At 35.7% G+C, this 21,762-nt stretch overlaps 1 protein-coding gene across 1 annotated transcript; it reads right to left on the minus strand.

Moving 5' to 3' along the window:
• Positions 1-1,806: 1,806 nt before the first annotated feature.
• LOC117103192 (26S proteasome non-ATPase regulatory subunit 3-like) lies at positions 1,807-14,077 on the minus strand. Its single transcript, XM_033243717.1, has 11 exons — positions 13,762-14,077; positions 12,764-12,954; positions 9,533-9,670; positions 9,002-9,138; positions 8,599-8,789; positions 7,669-7,772; positions 7,093-7,207; positions 6,393-6,616; positions 5,514-5,669; positions 5,062-5,112; positions 1,807-3,891 (listed from the first exon to the last, which is right to left on the minus strand). Exons 1-11 carry the CDS (start codon positions 13,919-13,921, stop codon positions 3,817-3,819), a joined length of 1,542 nt encoding a protein of 513 aa, XP_033099608.1. The 5' UTR covers positions 13,922-14,077; the 3' UTR covers positions 1,807-3,816.
• Between the last annotated feature and the right edge of the window lie 7,685 nt (positions 14,078-21,762).

Below are 21,762 nucleotides of genomic sequence, written 5' to 3' on the forward strand. Positions count from 1 at the left end.
GGGACAGTCTTAAGCCGTCGAGAGAAATATTAAACACGTTTAATATTCTACTACGCGACTGCCCCCGACGCACACCATCGCGTCTGCGTTCAACTTACACAGACCCGACGCGACAACAAATTGCGTCGGGCTGCGTCGGTCGACGCTGTCTGAGTTGGCCTTTAGAGTACGAGTCTTAAACCCCAAATTGGTTAAACAAAATGATGCAGCACAACGATTACTTCCCTTTCAAACTTTATAAAGGAACTGCATAACAAAAGAAAACAGGAAAAATAAAACAGCAAAGGAAATTAGCACTGCAATGATATAAATAACATGCATAATATTACCGCTGTCTCTTATACACATCTGGATGTGTATAAGTATACAGTATATATATATACTTTAATTACATTACATATTTTATACTTGCGGCCATTGTGGCCTAAATGTTATGCTCTGTTTCACTATTTCCTGTTTTTATTTTGAATTTTGGTCAATACTATAGTCTGTTTATTATACTGTCGGCATAATGTGGGAACGACTAATAATCTCCGTTCTCATTACAAACTGTTTATCACAATTAATGTATACCCGATTTTAATTACTCTCATTATAATCCGCATTGTTTATTCTTCCCACTAAGTGGTTATGCGTATCCAACTTTTGCTAGTTTTTTCATGTACCTTGATAAAGACCTGAGGATAGGTCGAAATATTGGTTTTCTCCAATAAAGTGTTTCTGAAGTCTATACATGGTATTCGTTTCCTATATTCTTTTGTTATCGTACCGAAACACACGTGGAACCTCACAATGTTGTATATGTATGTATGTATACTTCAAATAAAACCGCTGCTTATTTACAATTTAAATCAATTTATATATAGTGTATACACACATATATATACACATGCATATATTTAAATTAATTATATAGATAATACAGTTTTCAAATATAAAGGAACATGATTTATAAATTTTATCAAACTTAGTTCATCAATGAATGTTCCTTATTATAATTGCATGAAAAAAGAGGTATCTGGTGGGAATCGAACCCGTAATCTCTCGCTATCTCGACAAGCGTCATACCCTTTAGACAACAGAGGCCCTTAGGATGTCATTTCGGATCTTAAGACTCTTTCTCTTCTTGGAGAGAACTGGAGGCTCACATATGATAGTGGAAGAGTTTTTAAAGCTACATAATAGGTTATGGTAGCAGCTGGTAAATTGTAGGAAATAATATTCAAATCAAGTTGCATCGTGTATATATATATAAATTTTTATGTAATTTTTTACCAATTGTTACTCTAAAATCAATTAAATAAAGCAATTTAAATCTCCAAATTTTCAGAAACCCTCCAAGGGTTTCGGTGTGGTCCTTGCACACTAACGCTGTTGCTGGGGACATTCCCCCTCTCACTACCCCATCAGAAAAATGTTGGTGCCACCACTGTTCATCAGAAATTTTAAAGGTTATTATTTATCCATCTCCTAAAATTAGTTGTATGTCATTACAGTATAATCTATGAAAATCACATGTAACTGAAACAGACACTTAACTTTGTTTATGCAAACAATCATTGCATTCTCAATATCTAATTGATCTGTACTGTGTACTTGAGTAGAATTTACCGAAAGCAAAGGTATGATGCGCCGATGCCGCAATTAAATAGCTAATTTTCACAATCACGCAGTACTAAAAAAACTCGGCATAATTAACACACGTGCACGATTTTACAATAATTGTGATCAAAATTGTGTTAATCTACCAGCAGATTAATAAACGATTGTTTACCCAGAAAGATGAAAAAACACAAATCAGCAGAATACTAGGTGACAGAAGAATCAACTTTATTACTTTTTTTTTTGGCTGAACCAAAGAACATCCCTTTGTCTTATGAATATCAATACAATTTCTACTTAACTTTTCTGTACAAATCTCAAGCTGGCAAAAGAACAAATTGTAAGTGTACAAGAATTAATCGTCTGCAGCCACACTTTCATTACTCTCAATACACAAACAATATAATGCAATCAATTTCATTATTCATTACATCATCATGGAATTCAATTCAAAGCAATGGGCCTTCCCTGGGTGTGTCAATCAAAACTTAACAGACCAATCAAAACAGGGCCAGGATTACATGCTTGTCTCACAAACACAATATGTTGTCCCATAAACGCAAGTTTATATTGTTGTTTTTCTGGGACCTTAGCAACAATATCCAAGGGGCGGAGTCAAGGGGCGGAGCTTAGCATAATGGCTCATTTAGTATGGAGCTTTCGATTTGCATGGCGATGACACCAGGACAGATTCACTCATCCGTGACCGTCCTACGTTCTCTGCACTGCACATATTCGGACCAAGCTGCATCCTAGATTCCAGATGACTATGAGAATTCAATGTTCCTGCATACATAGATGACTTCATGGTGATGTAATTACATTCTAGGTCCCAATGTGGTCGTGCAATCAAAAGCTCCCTATATTTTTTTGTATCACATATATGACCTTAGCAACAATATCCAAGGGGCGAAGTCAAGGGGCGGAGCTTAGCATAATGGCTCATTTAGTATGGAGCTTTCGATTTGCATGGCGATGACACCAGGACAGATTCACTCATCCGTGACCGTCCTACGTTCTCTGCACTGCACATATTCGGACCAAGCTGCATCCTAGATTCCAGATGACTATGAGAATTCAATGTTCCTGCATGCATAGATGACTTCATGGTGATGTAATTACATTCTAGGTCCCAATGTGGTCGTGCAATCAAAAGCTCCCTATATTTTTTTGTATCACAGTCCTCCTGGATGAAACACCACCACCCGCATCACCTGCAGTTTCACAGGAATATTACAGGAGTATACACATACAGTATAATTATATTAGGCAAACATGCTATAAAGCCATCAATTGAGACTACAACTGATCTACAACTTTGTTTAAAACATGTAAAAACAATATTTCTATAACCTGAGGTGAAACCGATTTATATTTTCTATCAAACATGCAATCAGAAAAAAAAAAATGATGGCACCCAAGTTAGCAGGTAATCAACAAAAGTAGTGTTCACAGATGTCTATATTACCTACTACCCTGGGAAACTTGCACTACCCTGGGAAACTTGTATTACCCTGGGAAACTTGCACTAACCTGGACAATTTGCATTATCACGGACATTTAAAAATATCATAACTACTGGATATTGAACATATCTTTTTATTTTCTTTCATTAAGCTATCTCTATTCGCAGAGACTGCAGTTTTTTTTAATACTCACTCGAAAGCCAGGAATGATGTGTTCAAAAGATGATATCATCCATTCACCGAGTTGACAGAAAATCATTGTTTTTGCAGAAATATAATATTACCGTATTTTTGCATACATTTCAGCCTGGTTTTCAAAAAATCATTACACTTCGCTGCAGGGTTTTCATGGCAATACTTACCCAGAGCTTAGAGCTGTACCTGACCCAATCGGGAAGGTTTTCCAACTTGACCGACAAATGAGCATTGCCGGTAGACGTTGCCAATAGTCTGTAGTGATTTTATGGAAACCAGGCATAATACATCGTCACTCCATCATCCTTACACACACTGATAATATCTGTATGCTTACACAATACTCTCTCCCAAATACTTTATATACATGCATTATATCAATGCCTCTATCATATTTGTAATCGTGGTAAAAACTTACAACTTGATAAGAAGCAGCTATATAGAAAAAGATAACAGAAATTAAAAACCACACCAGATTTGGTTTTTACTTTCGGTTAACAAAAATCTAGCATTTTCCAATATGAATATGAATTGTTTTTGTTTTGTGTGGTTTTCATGGAAAATCCTCATCGTCTTCTGCCATTTCCTTGGCCAATTCCAAATCTTGTTGCTCTCGCTCTTTCCTTTCCTGTGAAAACAATAAAACATCCCTTTTAAATTTCGAATTTTAACTTTCCTTTACTCACAACAGCAAGTACAGCAATATGATCTGCGAGTTCGGCCATACATATTAAGAATAAAAAATCAATTCCACGAAAGCTCAAGCAAAAAATGAAAGGTATTTATTGAAAATGTCTTTTAGTTGGTTACAGTGTGTTCAGTTCAGTGCATTGAATGAAATTTATCAAATCTCGATTTTTTTATATAGTCTCAGCTCTGGCATATTTTTTATTAACTACTCCTATTTTCCTGCAGCACATGACATCTGAAATCTTGCAGACAGGCTTAATAGTCTTCTGAAAGATGTAACCATGTAAACGTAACTGCTAAACTATTACAACATTTAAGATTATAAAGCAAGGCAATTTGTACAACTGTCTGTTTTTGGTGTATTTTTTTCATTTTTAGTATCTGTTTTGTTATGTGTTTTTCTTTTAACGAATGATTAAATAAAAATGTAAATAAAGAAAAAATTACCATGTATAAACACTCTGGTGCTTCTTATAATTAAGTATTTTGTTGTTTCTTTTAATTTGTTGCTTTTTTAAAAAACTGACCAGGGATTGGAAGGTAATCATCCTGCTACAGTTACTCTTAACATATGCTGGTGATGGATACATTTGGTGTAAACACCAAGGATAACCCACGAAAGTCCGAAGACGACGTATTTCGAGTAGGGTCCTTCTTTTGGTGATTGTGCAGTACACCATGAGACAATCCCCTACTCTTTTCCAACGAGTGTACTGCTTTCTTTAACGTGTATATGAGCCATATTACACACAGGACCAACGGCTTAAATGTTTCATCTCAAAGACAGTGTGCTTTTATATACTTGTATATCAGCCCTCCAGCCAAAACACAAGGAGAGCAGCAATGGGAATTGAACAGGGGAACAAGAGATCTCCACGGTTCAGCGCACACAGAGTGGCTACCACCAGTTTAGCCGACTCAGCTAACCTAACCTCAGCATAACTTGTGCCAAATAAGAAATTTTGGGGTCATATTTTGATCGAAGTATTGTAAGTAGAGTGCAAGGTTTTAAAAGACATGTTTAAGTACATAGCTTTGACTAACAAGTCACTATTGATTTGATAAATTCATTATGTAAATAACAACAATACAACTCAATGTTAACTACCTCAGCTGACTCCAAATCCTTATTGTAAGATTTTGGTGGGAATCGCATTGCCTATAAAAAAAAAAAGATTGAATATTACAATCAAGAATTTTATAAAACAATTCAAACAATTTAAAACAATGAGCAAGAGCTCAATAAGACTACATAACACTTGATATTGAATAACTCAATATACCCAAAAATATTAGTTTATTAGGGGCCATCCAATTCTTTATCATTCACATCACCGTCTCCCCTTCACATATGTTAGGGGGAGGGGTCAACAGATTTTGTACTTATATGAATAAGAAATGATAATACCACAAATGACACCAATCACCTTTTTATCATGTACTCATTTTGGGGGAGAATGGTGTCACAGAAAGAGTAATGTTTTGTACTCTCTTAAATATGATGAAAGAAAATGAATAACCAATTACTTATTTCTTACAATAAAAATTCATGATTGTTACCTTGATAGCTTGGTTATGAATATCTAAACAGAATGTGATGCGTTGATGGAAGGCTGCTGTGGGTTCCTTGGTTGAGTAGATGTCCGTCTTTTCCTTTGACCTCACATAGCCTCTCTCATGGTCTATACTTGCTTCTATAACACCATCTCGTATAGCCTGTTAATTAACAATCAAGAGACTTGTTATTGCTAGAGAATCCAAAACAAATATATCAACCTAATTAAATAATACAAGCGCAACTACGTACTTGAAACTTAACATCTTGTCAAATAATTTAGTCAAAAGCGCTGTCCACACTATCAAACCAGATGTCTCAAATTTGGTCCCCCATATATGGGCATAACAGTTATTTGTCACATAAAATTTAATAGAGTGGAAAAGACTTTAAAAGTACAAAAATCTTTGATGTTTTACAAATTTCACATTAATGTACAGCTCAACTTAAGCTGTGTTCGCATTGAAGTAATTTTTACCAAGACGAAAGAAAGACAAAGTGTAATTTAACATTGGCTAAATTGTACTGCTGTTTGCACTGAAAAGATTGAAATGCGCAAAAGGTTTTACCGAAATCTATTGGCCAAGTAAATATCTGCTCAAATGCACAACCATAACATTGCAGTTTGGAAAATATTTTATTATTATAGCATGCAACTTAAATGCAGAAGAGTGCAAATTCTAATACTTGGGAGCTCAAAAATTGTTTCTTTACGTACCTCATTGCTGATCAAGGCAATGTCGCTGTAACAGATTTCCCGACAAGCAGTTTTCAAGGTGATATTTCAAAAATAGGCACCTCTAGAACCCTGGAAATAACTCTTTCAGACTGTATAAATTCTTTTTTAAAAAGATGTGATTAAATTTTCAAAATATTAATCCTACCTTAGCTACGATAAACTCTGCATCTTCTGGGCTATCCAACTGTAGCTTCTTGGCAACATCCATCAATGATATACGTGAATATGATAAGCTAATCATACGTACTCCTGTCTTGATCACGTTGTGATGTAACCGGATGATTAACGTGTATGTCCCTTCTGACTGGAATTTACTACTGAAGGTTTGCAGTGTCTGATTAAACAGCGATAGATCACCCGTCCTTACGGCTGTAGGTTGAAAGTAACAGGGGAAAATATTAAGTATCTTTTGATGCTTAATTTCCTATCATTGTACAATAAAAAATGAAGAACAGACCTTAGAAGTATAGCCTCCCCAGGTTTGCAAGGTAAACATAATGTGTGCAATAAACCATAAGCACCTGTTTCCCTGCCATCGGTTGCCCACCCTGAGAAATATAGGGTACAGTCCACCATCTTTCTAAAGAACTGATCATTGAGGAAAGATCCAGGGAGGGGGAGGGAAACAGGGGCTAGTCTGCTCACCCTCCCAGGTCCCCCCCAAAAAAAAGGGGAAAAAAAAAGGAAAAATAGTGGAGCACCATACTCCAAAATAGCTATTTTTAAAATTGAAATTCTATGTACCTATCTCTATGGTCAAGCATTTCTAAAATGGCCCCTACCCAGATTTTTCACTGGATCTGCCTCACAATGATAAGCTGACAAACTCAAGTTGTTTTACATACCTTGAGTTAGTTGGAGGTATGGGTATAGTGCTTTCCTGTATGGCTTCTGTCTAAATAATGCTCTGTCCGGTAACTCCCCTAGAAGTAGCTGGACAACGATGGCTAACTTGTGTACCTAAAAACAAAGTAAAAAAATTAGAAACCATTCAACATATAACACGCACAAACTAATCACACTATTGTTATACATGTGGAGGTGGTGGTTGGCACAGTGAATGGAACTTTCGCAAAGCCCCACCCCTTGGATATTGTTGTTAAGGTCTCAAAAAACAACAGTGTAAAAACATATGCAAACATGTGAATTGGTGGGACAACATGTGTATTTTTTCTAAGTAGAGTATACTGCGTTGATTAACATGGATATGGGCTATGTATTGCTCAAAGGACCAATGGCTTAAGTGGCAAAAACAAAAACCAAAAGATGGTGGGATATTTTAACAGCCCTCCAGCTGAAACACAAAGGGAATTGAACTGAGGACCAATGGGAAGTAAAGATCTCCACAGTTCGGTGCACACACAGTTCAGCCGCATGAGCTAAGCTGCTCTCTAATACTACTTTCTATGGCATATACTTACTGCTTGCTTAAATCCAACTGCTGAGTGCTGAGGTGCTTTCCTAATTGCCTGCAGTAAGTTCTTATTTGATTCTGAATACTCCAACTGTATTGCTTTTATCCTTCCTAAAACAGAACCATAGCAAAAAAAAAAAAATAAAATAAAATAACATAAGTTAACAACTAAGTATCAAGTATGATGTAGTTTGTCTATGGAATTATGGAAGTTAATCAGACGGTGCTACGATTATGGCTCAGAATCTCAACCTTGATGCCAGGCGTTCGAAGCCTTCACAGTGCAAGTCGCTTGTGTCCACAAGCAACACACTTTGTAATGTGTTTGTCTCTGCTCAGGAGTAAAAATGGGTACCAGTATATGCTGGGAAGTACAGCCTAGCATAGTCTGGCCGAAACGCCATATAGAGGAAGATACTGTAGGCACTAAGGCCAGTGAGCTCTGAGCTTCAGGTTTTGACCTTTACCTATTTTTACTAATAAAGGCCCCCATGTAAGGATAATATGATGCGATAGATATGCTTGGTTCAAAGTCACTGACCTAATGTTCAGTGATGATTTGCAAATAGGCTCTAAGGAGAAACATAATGTCAAGTCATTGGCAAATGCTCAAGTCAATAGCTTGCTGATGAGTCATAACACAGCCATGTATATTTATGTAGTAAAACACAGTGCAAGTTACTTAACACCCTCCCACTGTCTCCCTTCTGGATTGGTCAATGATAATAGAAAGACATTTTTTTAAAAACAATACTAATCATTAATGAAATATAAATATAACTAATAATGATTACAAATAGATAAACGCAATGTTTTGTCTTTATACCTCAGTTTGTAGAGTAACTGAACAGGTATCTGGTTTAAAACCTATGGGGCCAATAAAGTTTTCTCCCAAATTTAATATTAATAATAAAGATTAGTATAAAAGTTCACTAACCCATGTAATAGAGAAACCTAGCCCATTCATTGTTTGATGCAGATTCAGGGAAAGATGACTTGGCCACCAGTTTGTCAGCCTGATCATACAAGTTGTGCAGAAGGTAGTTCCTCAGTAGGAGGTTAAGAATTGTGGCCTGAGCTTCATCATTGCGTCTTAAGGTTGCTGTGCGTAATTTAGCATGCAAAAAACTATAAAAAGAAAAAGAGAATGTTGTATAAAAAATATGTGTTGCATTTAACTAAGTTACATAATGGTAATCCCACATGTTTCTGTGATAGTCTATTGTGAACCTGCTTCTTGTTGGAGCACAGTAAACATCACCTCCTCCCTAAATGCTACCAAACATTCATTAAAATAATTCATCCCTGAATCCATTGATCTTTATCATAATCCTCCTCACCTCCTAATGTTCACTTCTTGACCTGTGATTTCATAAGCTCTGCCGTGGAAATAGTAAGCCTTGGCTGACAGCTGGTCCATTGTCCTGCGATTGTAGCTGTCCAATTTGACCATCATCTGATCAGAGCACTTAACAGCCTAAATGACAAGACATTAACAAAATATTGACAACATTATCATGAATGCTTGTTTATTATTATTAACATTAGCAAAATTATTAGCCTAATTAGCGGTTCTTATACTTCTTGGCCAGCGACGACCCAAACGTCCAAGACACTTTTGTGGCAACCCGCTTTTCTGGAATGTTAAACAAACAGTTACACAAAACGCGTCATTAACACAGCAGAAGAAAAAATGTTTAAATAAGTAATTAGAATATGCTCTCTTTACTTATTTCAGGAGGATATAAAATTCAATTTTTTGAAAATCCTCAGGAGTATTACAATCCTCAAGTTTTATTTGGCAAACAATTTTTTGGTTGTGACCCATAGTTTGAAAACTGCTGATATAGAACCAGAGAGTAAACACTTACGTCTTTGTTCCTGTTGGTATCCAACAGATGGACGAGTACAAGTAGGTGGATGTAAACCTCAACCTCTGGCAAAACAGGGCCGTTAGCAGTCTTTCCTGAGCGAAGTTTAAAGACCAGGCTTGTATCAGTTTCCATTGGCTACAGGTAAACAAAAGCAACAAATATAAAAACAATGATTACAGTGTATAAACACCACCATATGTTGGCTTGTTTATTATGTGTTGTAATGTGCTGACTAATTTTGCATATTCTAGATGACAATATTTGTACTAGATGGAAGCAAAGAATTGGTAATGTTGCGGGAATCAAACAAGTGACTTTTAGTGTGCCATACCGATACTTTGCCAGCTAAACACTATGTAAAGGTTGAAATCTGAAGCTTTGGGCTCACAGGACAGTTTCCCGTCCCTCTTAACCTGGTGTTTGGACCGGACTGTGGAGGGCTGTAAAAGGGGAGGGGGGTTCACCACTCCTCCAGCATAGCAGTCTGTTTATGTTGGTACCCATTTTTACTCCTGATTAGAGAGACAAACATAGATACAGTGTGTTGCCTATGGGCTCATTCACAATTATCAACATTACCACCCTCTGAAAGTGTACATAAAAATCTTGATATTGCAAAACCATTCTCAATTTTTTTTGGTAAGTCAACTAAAGCAATGTACTTGGTTGCTTAAAAATGAATATCATATCCATGGTTACATTATAATTTTATCATTATTTTACATATTGTAGGTTATTTTGAATCCAAGTTTTTATGCATGTAAAAATATACAAATTTGTCTATCTCTTGCCCCCTCGTGTACTGTTATTTATTGATACTGAGGAAAAGTATCCACTATCACAGAAAGTACCTATTTGCTGCGCATGTCTCAATGGCAAAATCAGCCTATTTTAACAGTCTTTTGAAACATCTCTCCAAAAAGTTATGTCACAGATCCTGTGGTTATGTGCTCCCATTATACAGTAAATTTGAGAAAGTAGACATGATCCTAATATTATTATTTAAAACATAACGAAATGTTTTACCAAAATCTGACTTAAGTTTATAACAAAATTAATAAAGACAGACAGCACATATGCAGGGTTCTCACCAGCAGGTTAGGAGTGGTGGTCGGCGACCACGCCCACCCTGACCACCGGGGGTGGACGCCGACGGGGGGTGGGGTTACAGGCCTAACTCGCCACCCAAATTTTAGGCCAAACCGAAAATCATAGTGGTAGGTGAACTAGGCCTAGCTAGGAAGGCCTATTCAGTTCAGTAGGCCTAGGCCTAGGGGCCTAGCCCTTAAAGTCAGACTCCGGAGGAAAACAATTTTTTGATATGTTGGAGAACTGACGGGAAAAAGTAGTTTGATCAAAAACTGAGCAACGGTGAATGAGATACAGATTTTTGAATATTTAAAAACTGGGGGGGAAAAGGTGTAAAAATTGGCAGTTACGCCCCTTTCCCCCCCCAGTTTTTAAATATTCAAAAATCTGTATCTCATTCCCCGTTCACCAGTTTGTCGTCAGAAAACTTTTTTCTGTCTTAGAAAAATCAGTTCTACAACATATCAAATTTTTTTTTTCCTCCGGAGCCCGACTTTAATGTAGCTTCGGCCTCTAGCCTAGGCCTACAAAGTACAGGCCTAAATTGATTAATAGTATTATTTGTGATGACTTACTTCTTGTAAAATATTTTCATTGTCAATATAGCAGGTACAGTTTTGAAAATGTATTACCAAATGTCATCGCCGCTTGCAGTACTACTGTACACGAGCGTCGCATTGTGCATTGTTTATTGCTGCATGCTCTAGCGACTATCGCGGATTAATATGGTAATAGTACTAGGAAAGAAAAGAGGCTTGCGCCGCCACCCAAACAAGAAAGTACTACTTTGTTTTTAACATGTGATTGGAGAGTGTGCTGGCTGCGTGTGGCGGGATCTCTAAAGATAGATTAAATTTCAGACATATCAGAGTTAACTTCGTCGTTGTTGTGTCTTATTCCTTGATTGGCGACGATGTTAAATAATTGCTATTCGTTCGGCTTGAGCGGACACGATTTGAACTGAACAAGCAATGCTAGGCCTACAGACAGTTATAAGCCTACAGCTAGGCCTTAGTAACGTAGTAGGGTTTCAAATTAACGTAACCACGGAGACGTTAATTGATATCTTTGTCTTATCTAACGTAGCTAGCATGTTCATTGTCTAGACACTCCCTACTGTATGTAACAAAAGTATTTTGTTACGTTGTTTTTCTCATTGCAAAAATAGTGGTGGTTGGCAGTATGGGAGTGGTGGTCAGAAATTTCGAGTGGTGGTCGGGGCCGTCCAGCACCGACCACCGTGGTGAGAACACTGCATATGTAGCATAGACCCTAGGCCTGTGTGTGTGTTTACAAAATTTGATCGTACACCGTGACCTGATGACCGGGATGGACTAGGCTTAAATCTAAAGAAGCATCAATATTTTTCAGCTCGTAATCTTACAGTACATTAATATATTACAAATCACAAATCTAATTAAAATGTACAGTAAGTTAGTGTTGTTACATGCAGGCTTAAGTATCAAATTAAGTTGTCTACGCTGTCTACCTGTACACAAATACTGGATAGTCTATGGTATGATGGAGATGCATCTTCATCTCTAGTTTTAGTGGTGTAAATTCTACTCTAGGTCCTCTAAATCGAGAGAGGTACAGGTATACTATATTTTGTTTACTATTAAAATTTAACTTGCATTGTTAAAAACATATCTGACTTGGGATAACTTGGGAGTTACTAACAAGACCACTACCTCGATCGTTGCGTGCAAGAAACGGGAACCGAATCTCAAGCTTGCATGCAAGTGAGGCCACTTGCATACACTGAGGTGGGCGACTTAGAACCGTCCATTTTCAAACGGGGTAAAATATGTTTTGACTATTATTAATATGCATGTTGTAAGTGAATTTTTCGCCAGACAATGGTTTAGCCTACCTTTTTGAAAGTTTTTGGAAGAACGCATAAAATCCACTTAATTAAACGTTTTATCAAATGTAATTATGAGTTAAATTTAGTTTAATGCAAAATATGATACAATTTTTGTCATTTGTTTTAGTACCTCGTTTGCTCTCCTAGATCGTGTTGAGGAGGAAATCAAGGTCTAATGATGAAGAATTTCTGCCTAGATTCAAATGGAATTATATTGAATCTAGAGAGAAAAGAGATACATTTTTATTAAAATTATTATTTATTATACTCACCTCATCTAAGTATTCTAATAATAAATCTTTTGTGGGATGCACAGTGGGGAAGAAGCCCACAATAAACTTGCGTAATACCCGGTGGTTCAACTTCCTTCGTGTTGAAGTCAAAGCCCTTAAAACACGAGTTAAGTAGTTCTTCTCTTTTGTTGAAACAGCCTTTTCAATTTGTTTGACATGTTCTTTGAAATCTGTAAAATAGTCAAAATATAGAATTGATACATTATCTCTGGCATAAATGGTTTTAGACCTAGGCCTATATGATTTATTTATATCCATAAATTTATTACATAATTATTAAAAGCAAAAAAAAAAATATAAAAAAAAATACAAGAATGAGGAAAAGGTTATTGAAGACAACAAACCTAAGGACAATCATCTCAATTCATTTTTTTATATGCTATGATAAAATGTAGCAGAAAATAATAGACAAAAAAGGGTAAAATGTTATTTAATTTACAACTGTAAAATGTGGAGGCTGACTAGACCATAAGTGGGTGTGGTCTGGCATTGCTCAAATTCTTTCAAAATTGATGTTTGCTCCTCTGTTTTTAGTTTTTACTATTCCTTAGGCTGGGCCAGTCAAGTGAGTATCCAGGAGGTTTGACTAGCCTACCAACCTATCATACTGTAATAAGTAAGTATTTTTGTGTGAAGGACATCTTGAAAACCAGCTACAATTTGCGTGAAAATAGGTGCCCAGAAACGCCTCTAGCTACTGCCATTGCCTATCTAGCCTAGCCTAGACTAAAAACAGTGTACATCTAGCTAGGCTAGGGCCAGTCCTATGCCTAGCTTAGGCTTAGTAGTTAGACTACATTCTACCTAGCCGGTTATTCACTTAGGCTGGCCCTCTAGAGCCTAGCTAGGCCTAGGTGGTTAGCTGTCATGTAGGCCTAGCCTAGGATTTACTATTGTTAAAATACAATATACCGTCCGTCATTTTTCATATAATGCCTCGCCTAGAAAATCTATAAGAAAATAATGAGTTTTTGAACCTTCTAAAGTAACTGAATCTGTCTCAAGTTCCTTTTTTTGCATCTTTTCTTTCTCTGATTCTTCGTTGTCTTTCGGAACTTCGCCGTCTGTTGCTTCCATCATCTCTTCGTCACGGTCTTTCACAATTTTAGTGGAAGCCATATCTTCAGAAAAAGTCATCAAATATCTCTATTATAAACGCTTTGAAAACAAAAAAATAACGAATGACGTCGAGGGATTTAGCAATTAAAATAAGTATACTTTTGTGTCTGAAATCTCCCGGTACGGTGACTGTGCAACATGCACATGAATCTACAAAATGGAAGTTTCAATAACAGACATGCGCAGTGACACAATATGATCTCCTATAATGACCTAAACCTGACCCCTATGGGTCGTTACTTCTTCTACGGCGGTAAAATGGTAGCGCATAGAAGCGCGAAAAGTTACCGGTAATTACTTTATAAAAACATGCCTGACTATGATAAAAATAACAAAATTGGAATCATAAAAAATACGCAAACAAAATATTATCAAATTATAAAATAATTTAATACTAAAGATCAGCCATAGAAAAATGGCTGAATTCAAGTAGGCCTACATTCTTACAGAATACCACGGAGGTAATACCATGGAGGAAATATTTAATAACAACTAGAAATTGCAAATTGCAAGTGAAGTGCTGCGAAGTACAACTGCATATAAATGCTCTTCGAACAAAATTATTTATGCGAGTCAAGTGAAAATAATGAATAATAAAAATATAACAAATAATATGAGACACGACCCATTCTCTATATTAGAACACTTCTCACTGGGTGACAAAGTCGTAATTTTTCATTTTTGTCAAAAAGTGTCTAGTGGTGAATTATGGTTTAGGTTTTTTTTTAATAAAGTTTCAAAAATGTCTATGTATGTGGAAAATGTAGCATGATTACCAAAGGCTACAATTTTCATTTTGAAGACTGCATGGTCTAGGAAGTGTACATTTTTTTTTATGGGGCAAGTTTCCAAGGGCGGGTTTTCTAGGGGCGAATTGACTGCCAAGAGTGTTGACAAAGTGCGAGCCAGCGTGTTATTTGATCACAAGTGCGAGACATCGCAAGTGTGAGTCAGCGAGCCATGACGTCACGACAATAGATACAAGACGTTACTCGAGTTGTGCGAGGTATCGGCTGAGATTTGTGGAGTACAATTCAAAAAACAACTAGGCCTAGATCTAATAATGAATTATTGTGATATTAAATAGACAATGTTAGCTATCAAGGAGCGACGTTGTTTTTCATTGGGACCTTCGTCCCTTCAAGGCTAGGCCTATACCATTAGGCCTTGAGTTGGATAAGGCTAGCGCGACATGCGGACGTTGGTACGTGTTGGTTAAGTCTACAAACGTCGCCTAAAGTAATTGATTTTACCTGGCAGAACGAAAGAAGGAAACTCCGCTTTTCAGTCGTCTTAGGCCCTTGTTTTTTGACAAACAATGACCTTTCAGAGGTCAAATTGCTGTCAAGAATATGAATTGGCTGCTTCGCAGCAATAATAGGCCTAAAATCAATAGGCCTATTATTATTATGCCTAATAATAATAGGCCTAATAACAATAAGCCTAATAATTATAAAAATAATAAATTTGACAGTAATAATAATACAGTAATTATTGACAGTAATAATAATAATGAATTTGACAGTAATAATAATACAGTAATTATTTACAGCAATAATAATAATAATTATAAGAATAATGACAATAATAATAATAATAATAATAATAATAATAATAATAATAATTTGTGATTATGAAAATGAAGATGGTAATGATGATTATGAATATGATGATGATGATAATAATGAAGATATATAGTATATAAATTATAAAACAAATTATTATACATACTTATACTAAATATTTAGTAATTGAGTTAGGTATTTTTAAAATTGAAATCATAAAATGAGACAAACAATGTAAAAGCATCCTTAATGACAGTAATACTAAAACGAGAAAAAAATTCAAAAGTGTATATGCTGAGAAAAGAGGTTATTATGAAAATCCACCGATTGTAGTGTGCACAAGAAAGTATGAACCTTGATATGAATCCAGGACGTTACTGTTGGCACTGTACCCAGTACGTTGAAATTTGTGACGACTGAAGCAGTTGTTCAGTACGGAGCTCCTAAAGGGACATGGAACGAAAATCATTTATATATATATATATATATATATACCTAATAGGGCTCCCCGTCGTTGAGAGCCTGTCTCTTATACACATCTAGATGTGTATAAGAGACAGGGTTCAACTTCCTTCCAAAAATTCTATGTAGGCCTATTTTTTACATATTAGTAGACTCTAATATCGATTAATTAAGCCTTTGAAACCCTGAAATTGTCAAAATTTATAAACTTTCGAAACCTTTCAATCGAAGATTTACCACACCCACTTTACTTTCGTCTTGGACATGGACCCCCAGCCGGGGACCTCCCCCCCCCCCCGTTGGGCAAATCCTTGCGCCACTCATGACGAACAGCCGACGCCGAAGGCACTGTGGGCGTACATACGAAATATTATTTCGAGGGAACGAAATAATATTTCGAGGGAACAAAATATTATTTCGAGGGAACGAAATATTACTTCGAGAGAACGAAATAATATTTGGAGGGAACGAAATAATATTTCGAGCGAACGAAATAATATTTCGAGGGAACGAAATAATATTTCGAGGGAACGAAATAATATTTCGAGGGAACGAAATGATTTCGTTCCCTCGAGATGATTTCGAGGGAACGAAATAATATTTCGAGGGAACGAAATATTATTTCGAGGGAACGAAATAATATTTCGAGGGAACGAAATAATATTTCGAGCTAACGAAATAATATTTCGAGGGAACGAAATAATATTTCGAGGGAACGAAATGATTTTGTTCCCTCGAGATGATTTCGAGGGAACGAAATAATATTTCGAGGGAACGAAATATTATTTTGAGGGAACGAAATAATATTTCGAGGGAAAGAAATATTATTTTGTTCCCTCGAAATGATTTCGTTCCCCCGAAATATTATTTCGAAGGAACGAAATATTATTTCGTTCCCTCGAAATAGTTTAATATTTTCTTTAACCATGTCCCTTTAGGGTCTCCGTAGTTCAGAGCTACCTGCCTCATCGGCAGCACTAGTACTACAGTATTTCTACTTACGGTTATCTCCTTTATACAGTACTTAAGAGTTTCATGTTTAGTTTTAAAATTTTGTTATTTTATGTACTTTTTTTAGCTAAGAATTTAACTACTGTAATATATAATATAATATGGAAGGTAATCCCCGCTAAAAATATAATTTGAAGCTTTCACAACAATACGGTAACGGTTTTTTTTTTCTTCGAAAATGCGGTATGTGTGAGTTTGCAGCCAAGTTTGTAGCTTCTGCAGTCTAATCTGTGCCTTATGGCACTGCATGCCAAGATAGCCTCTGGTCCGACGATTAGCACACAGATTGATTTTTTAAAAAAAGCCCGCCCCTAGTGCCCATCTGATTTTTTTTTTCATTTGAATACGCTTAATTCCTGATGTTCGTCTCATTATTTAGTGTTTAACCCTTCACTTGGTTCGGACCCATCCGTCGGACACATCGGACCCCTTGCCGGCAAATTTCTGGCGCCACGGTTGTGTGAGTATGTTGTATCGTTGTGTTTTGCCCGTTCGCCTTCTTGTGTTTTGTTTGTGTCAGTGGTTCGTTTGTGTATTTGTGTGAACGTTGTACGTTTGTCCAAGTACATTGCGAGTTCGTTGTCTATTTCCTGAGTACGTTGTATGTTTAAGTCCGAGTTCCTTGGCTATTTCTGTGAGTACGTTGTACCATTGTACGTTTCAAATCATGTATTTATGGTGGGGGATTGCCTTCCATAGGATACAGTACTTGTTGCAAGTCTCGGAAATCACTTTTCATTCCGGGCTACGTCCATATACCAGTAGGCATGGTTGGAAACAGAACCCAATCTGCATATTTTATTTATTTACATTTCATTTAATTTATTTTGGCACTTCATATAAAAACACAAATTCAGATAACACATAGCAAGTGAAATTAAAATGTTTTCAGGGTGGAGCGGATTGCCAATGGAAACATAAATACATTCCTATAAGTGTTCTTTCCGACCCCCATCCCACAAAATAAATATACGGATTCAAATTACTTGAAAAACCCATTGAGTACAGTAATCATAGAAACGCGGAAAGGCTAAATTAGCCTATTACTCATCCTTAACATTAACTGGCAGATTCTTCATCTGGCCCTTAATCAACTTATACATCATTTTCTATTGTGTTGCTAAATATTATTTTCTTTCTCCGTAAGCATAATAAACATAATTTGTCGGTGTTTTAGTTATACTAATGTTACTCATCAACAAATAAAATTTATTTAAAGATGGAAACGCACAATAGAATTTAGGTATAGGCCCTATAAGATGTTATAGATTCTTCATCTGGCCCTTAATCAACTTATACATCATTTTCTATTGTGTTGCTAAATATTATTTTCTTTCTCCGTAAGCATAATAAACATAATTTGTCGGTGTTTTAGTTATACTAATGTTACTCATCAACGAATAAAATTTATTTAAAGATGGAAACGCACAATAGAATTTAGGTATAGGCCCTATAAGATGTTCTGATAGCATAAAACGGCCACACGAGTATGAAATGAAATACGTCTTCACTTAAATTTAAATTACACAATTTACATAAACGGTTTTGAATTGGAGTCTTGTTCCATCTTCCCTTTTCGATTTATAAATCAAGAACGCCTAGATGAATTTTTGTAATAGGTTTTCTACGTTTTAAGTCTTTTATGTTTAGTGTGGTAGCTTAATTCGATTTTGTTTTAAATAATTTAAAATATTTTAATTTTTAAAGTAAAGAAAATTGTTCAAAGTACTTTTCCAAATCAATTAATCTCAATTTAAATTCATGAATAACTTTATTTATGTTTTGAAATTCCTGGTTATGCCAAATGTAACCGTAACCAGTGTAACAGAGTAAATGTTTAAAATTTTTAGCCCAACAAGATTCATTTCTGTTAATTTTTCTCAATCGAAAAGAGTAGCATTTAAAAAGAAATCTATTTTTGTCAATTTCAATGATATATAACTAAAAGCGAAAATTTGAAATTAAGCAATCAACACGTAAGGAAACCCTGCCTTCATTTACAGCGACGCTATGGGCGCTTTTTCCAATACCTAAAATATATCTTGAAAAACCATTTTTCAAATTGCCTTAATTTACCTCCTTTTTTGAATACCATTATTTTGGATTTATTGATGTTTACCCACAGACCCCATGTATCACAAAAACATTCGAGTTTATTATTAAATTTTGTAAACCTTTAACTGTATCGCCAATTAATAATAAATAATCAGCATATAAAAGATGGTTAATAAAACAATTTTCAAATTGGATTTTCTCACTATCTTTGCTTTGATTTAACTCTTAACTTAAGTCATTCATAAAAATATTGAAAAGTGAGGAAGATAATGGAGAGCCTTGCTGTATTCCAATAGAACATTGAAAAAAATAAAAATATTATGTAGGGTGCAAACTCCCTTTAGGAAACAAGCTTGATTTGATAAATAATATTATTGCTTTCAACATATTTGTTCAATCTGTCATTAGTGAGTTCTCCAGACCCCCTGTGAGGGTTCTTGGATACCACTAACTTCCCACTTTCTCCCGTCGGGAAAATCAGCATTTTCCTTCCCCACCCCTCCCGACCTCTTGGTGTATCTAGGAGCCTTGAAATGGTTATGCGGAGTGGGTTGGCTGAAGGGTAATTGGCGAATTTTAACAATGTGACCATGGTTTGCTTTTATTGGGAGAGGGGAACTATTTTTGGGGTTCGTCCCCACCACCCCACGTACCCTAGATATGCTACTGTAGATCTCCTGTCGATCCTGTCGGCATGATCACTGGCCAGAATAGTATTAAGAATAGCGTTGCTTTCAATTTGGCATAATTTAGAATAATTGTTATCAGTCTTCAGCATAATTTGATTTGCATCGCTGGTCACACTGAAATCGCAGTACGTATCGCATATCATTCCTGATGATGACATAATGTCGAAATATAATCTCGACACGATGGCGTGAATTATGTATTATACTATCTTATTTGAGATTAATGAGTGGACCTTTCGGTTTTATCGAGTAGAAGTCTACTGACAAATACTGTAGGCCTAGTGCAACACTTTTGGTTATAAAAAACACATTTCTGTTCCTACTTTGGTAAACGTTTAGTATGTTGTTTAACACATAATTAAGATTTTATTTCGATCATTAAAGGAATTGTCACAATTGTGTCCATTGAAATCCATATTTCTGGTAGACTATTCTCAAGACGATATCTGGTCGGGCTGCGTCGCACGATCATAAAATGAATTGTCACAATTTTGTCCAATGGAATCCGTATTTCTGGTAGACTATAAACATGTTTAATATTTCTCACGACAATAAATCTGGTCGGACTGCGTCGCACGCGGTCTGAGTTGGCCTTAGTCTGAGACTGAACCCATTTGTAAAATGTTTTTGAGGGTTTTGTAATGGTTTTGTTGTACTGTTGACCATTCTTATTACTATTAATTTTTATATTTATGATAATGTCCTTAAACACTAAACACGACCATTTAAAAAACAGATTGTTACATGTTGTATTAATTATATCCTGTCATGGCCTAAATTGCCTTAGCATAACAGGTCTCAGGGCAAAATAATAACACAATGAAGACCACTTCAGCACCACCCTGGTTGGGACTGAGGTAAGAAAATGTATGATTATAGCACCGGAAATGTGGCACTCTCAGACTCTCAGATTTTAATATAAATTCCTTTTTCCCTATTTCTTTAAAAATTTTTGAAATTTGGTGCTGGGGCACCCTTGAATACACCATTGATTTAAAATCAACACAGTAATCAATAATTACTATACTCTAAAAACGAATATAATTGAGGGGCATTAGGTCTATTTATGAATGGGCCCCTAATAGCCCTGGGCCCCAGTGCACTGCCCGTTGCTACGCCACTGAAACATACCTTAAACTATCTCTTTCCAAACTTATTTTTAACTTTTATTACTGTACCACAAAATAATAAACACAATACAACAATCAGAGATACATCATTCATAAAAAAAATTATAGCATCACAAGTGTTTCATACACACTCTTTAATGAACAGTGATTTTGTTTCTTTCACTGTAGCCTAAACTTTTTAAATGACTCTTACACTAAATATTTAGGAATTTCAAGAAAGCTATTTTACTTCTGTAATGATTACTGTCAAACACTTATTATAATAAGTGTATCGTGGCAAAACCACTGTGTAAAATCTACCAAAAAGTTTTAATACACACCTTTTCACTACACCAGCAAAATTCTAACCTAAGCATCTTATATCATAATATAAAATTCTCCAATCATATCACTCGTGACAAAATACAAAACATTAGCAAAACTATATCCTATATAGGGCCTAAAAATATTTGCCTTCGCATAACAGGTCTCAGGGCAAAATAATAACACATAAGCATACCATAAACTATCTCTTTCTTAACTTATTTTCAACTTTATTACCGTACCACAAAATAATAAACACCATAAACAACCAAAGGGACATCGATTAATAAGAAAAAAAAATCATAGCATCACACATATTATACATACTCTTTAATGAACAGTGATTCTATTTCTTTCACTGTAGCCTAAATTTTAAAATGACTCTTATACTAAATATTTAGGAATTTCAAGAAAGCTATTTTATTTCCCTAACGATTACAAACACTTATTAGGTGTATCGTGGCAAAAAGCCACTGTGTTAAATCTATCAACAAGCCATTGATGCACGGTAGAAATTGTTCCTTTATGTCTCCAATCTTGACCACGAACCACAGACAGTGCTGTTTGGTAAGAGTTTCGTAGGACGCGTGATGACAAAAAAATCTGTGTCAATCTCTGTGTCTTTATATAGGCCTATATATATA

This window comes from Anneissia japonica, unplaced genomic scaffold (assembly GCF_011630105.1).
Source record: "Anneissia japonica isolate Jap-2015-1 unplaced genomic scaffold, ASM1163010v1 scaffold2652_len1590060_cov184, whole genome shotgun sequence".
Taxonomy (NCBI): domain Eukaryota; kingdom Metazoa; phylum Echinodermata; class Crinoidea; order Comatulida; family Comatulidae; genus Anneissia; species Anneissia japonica.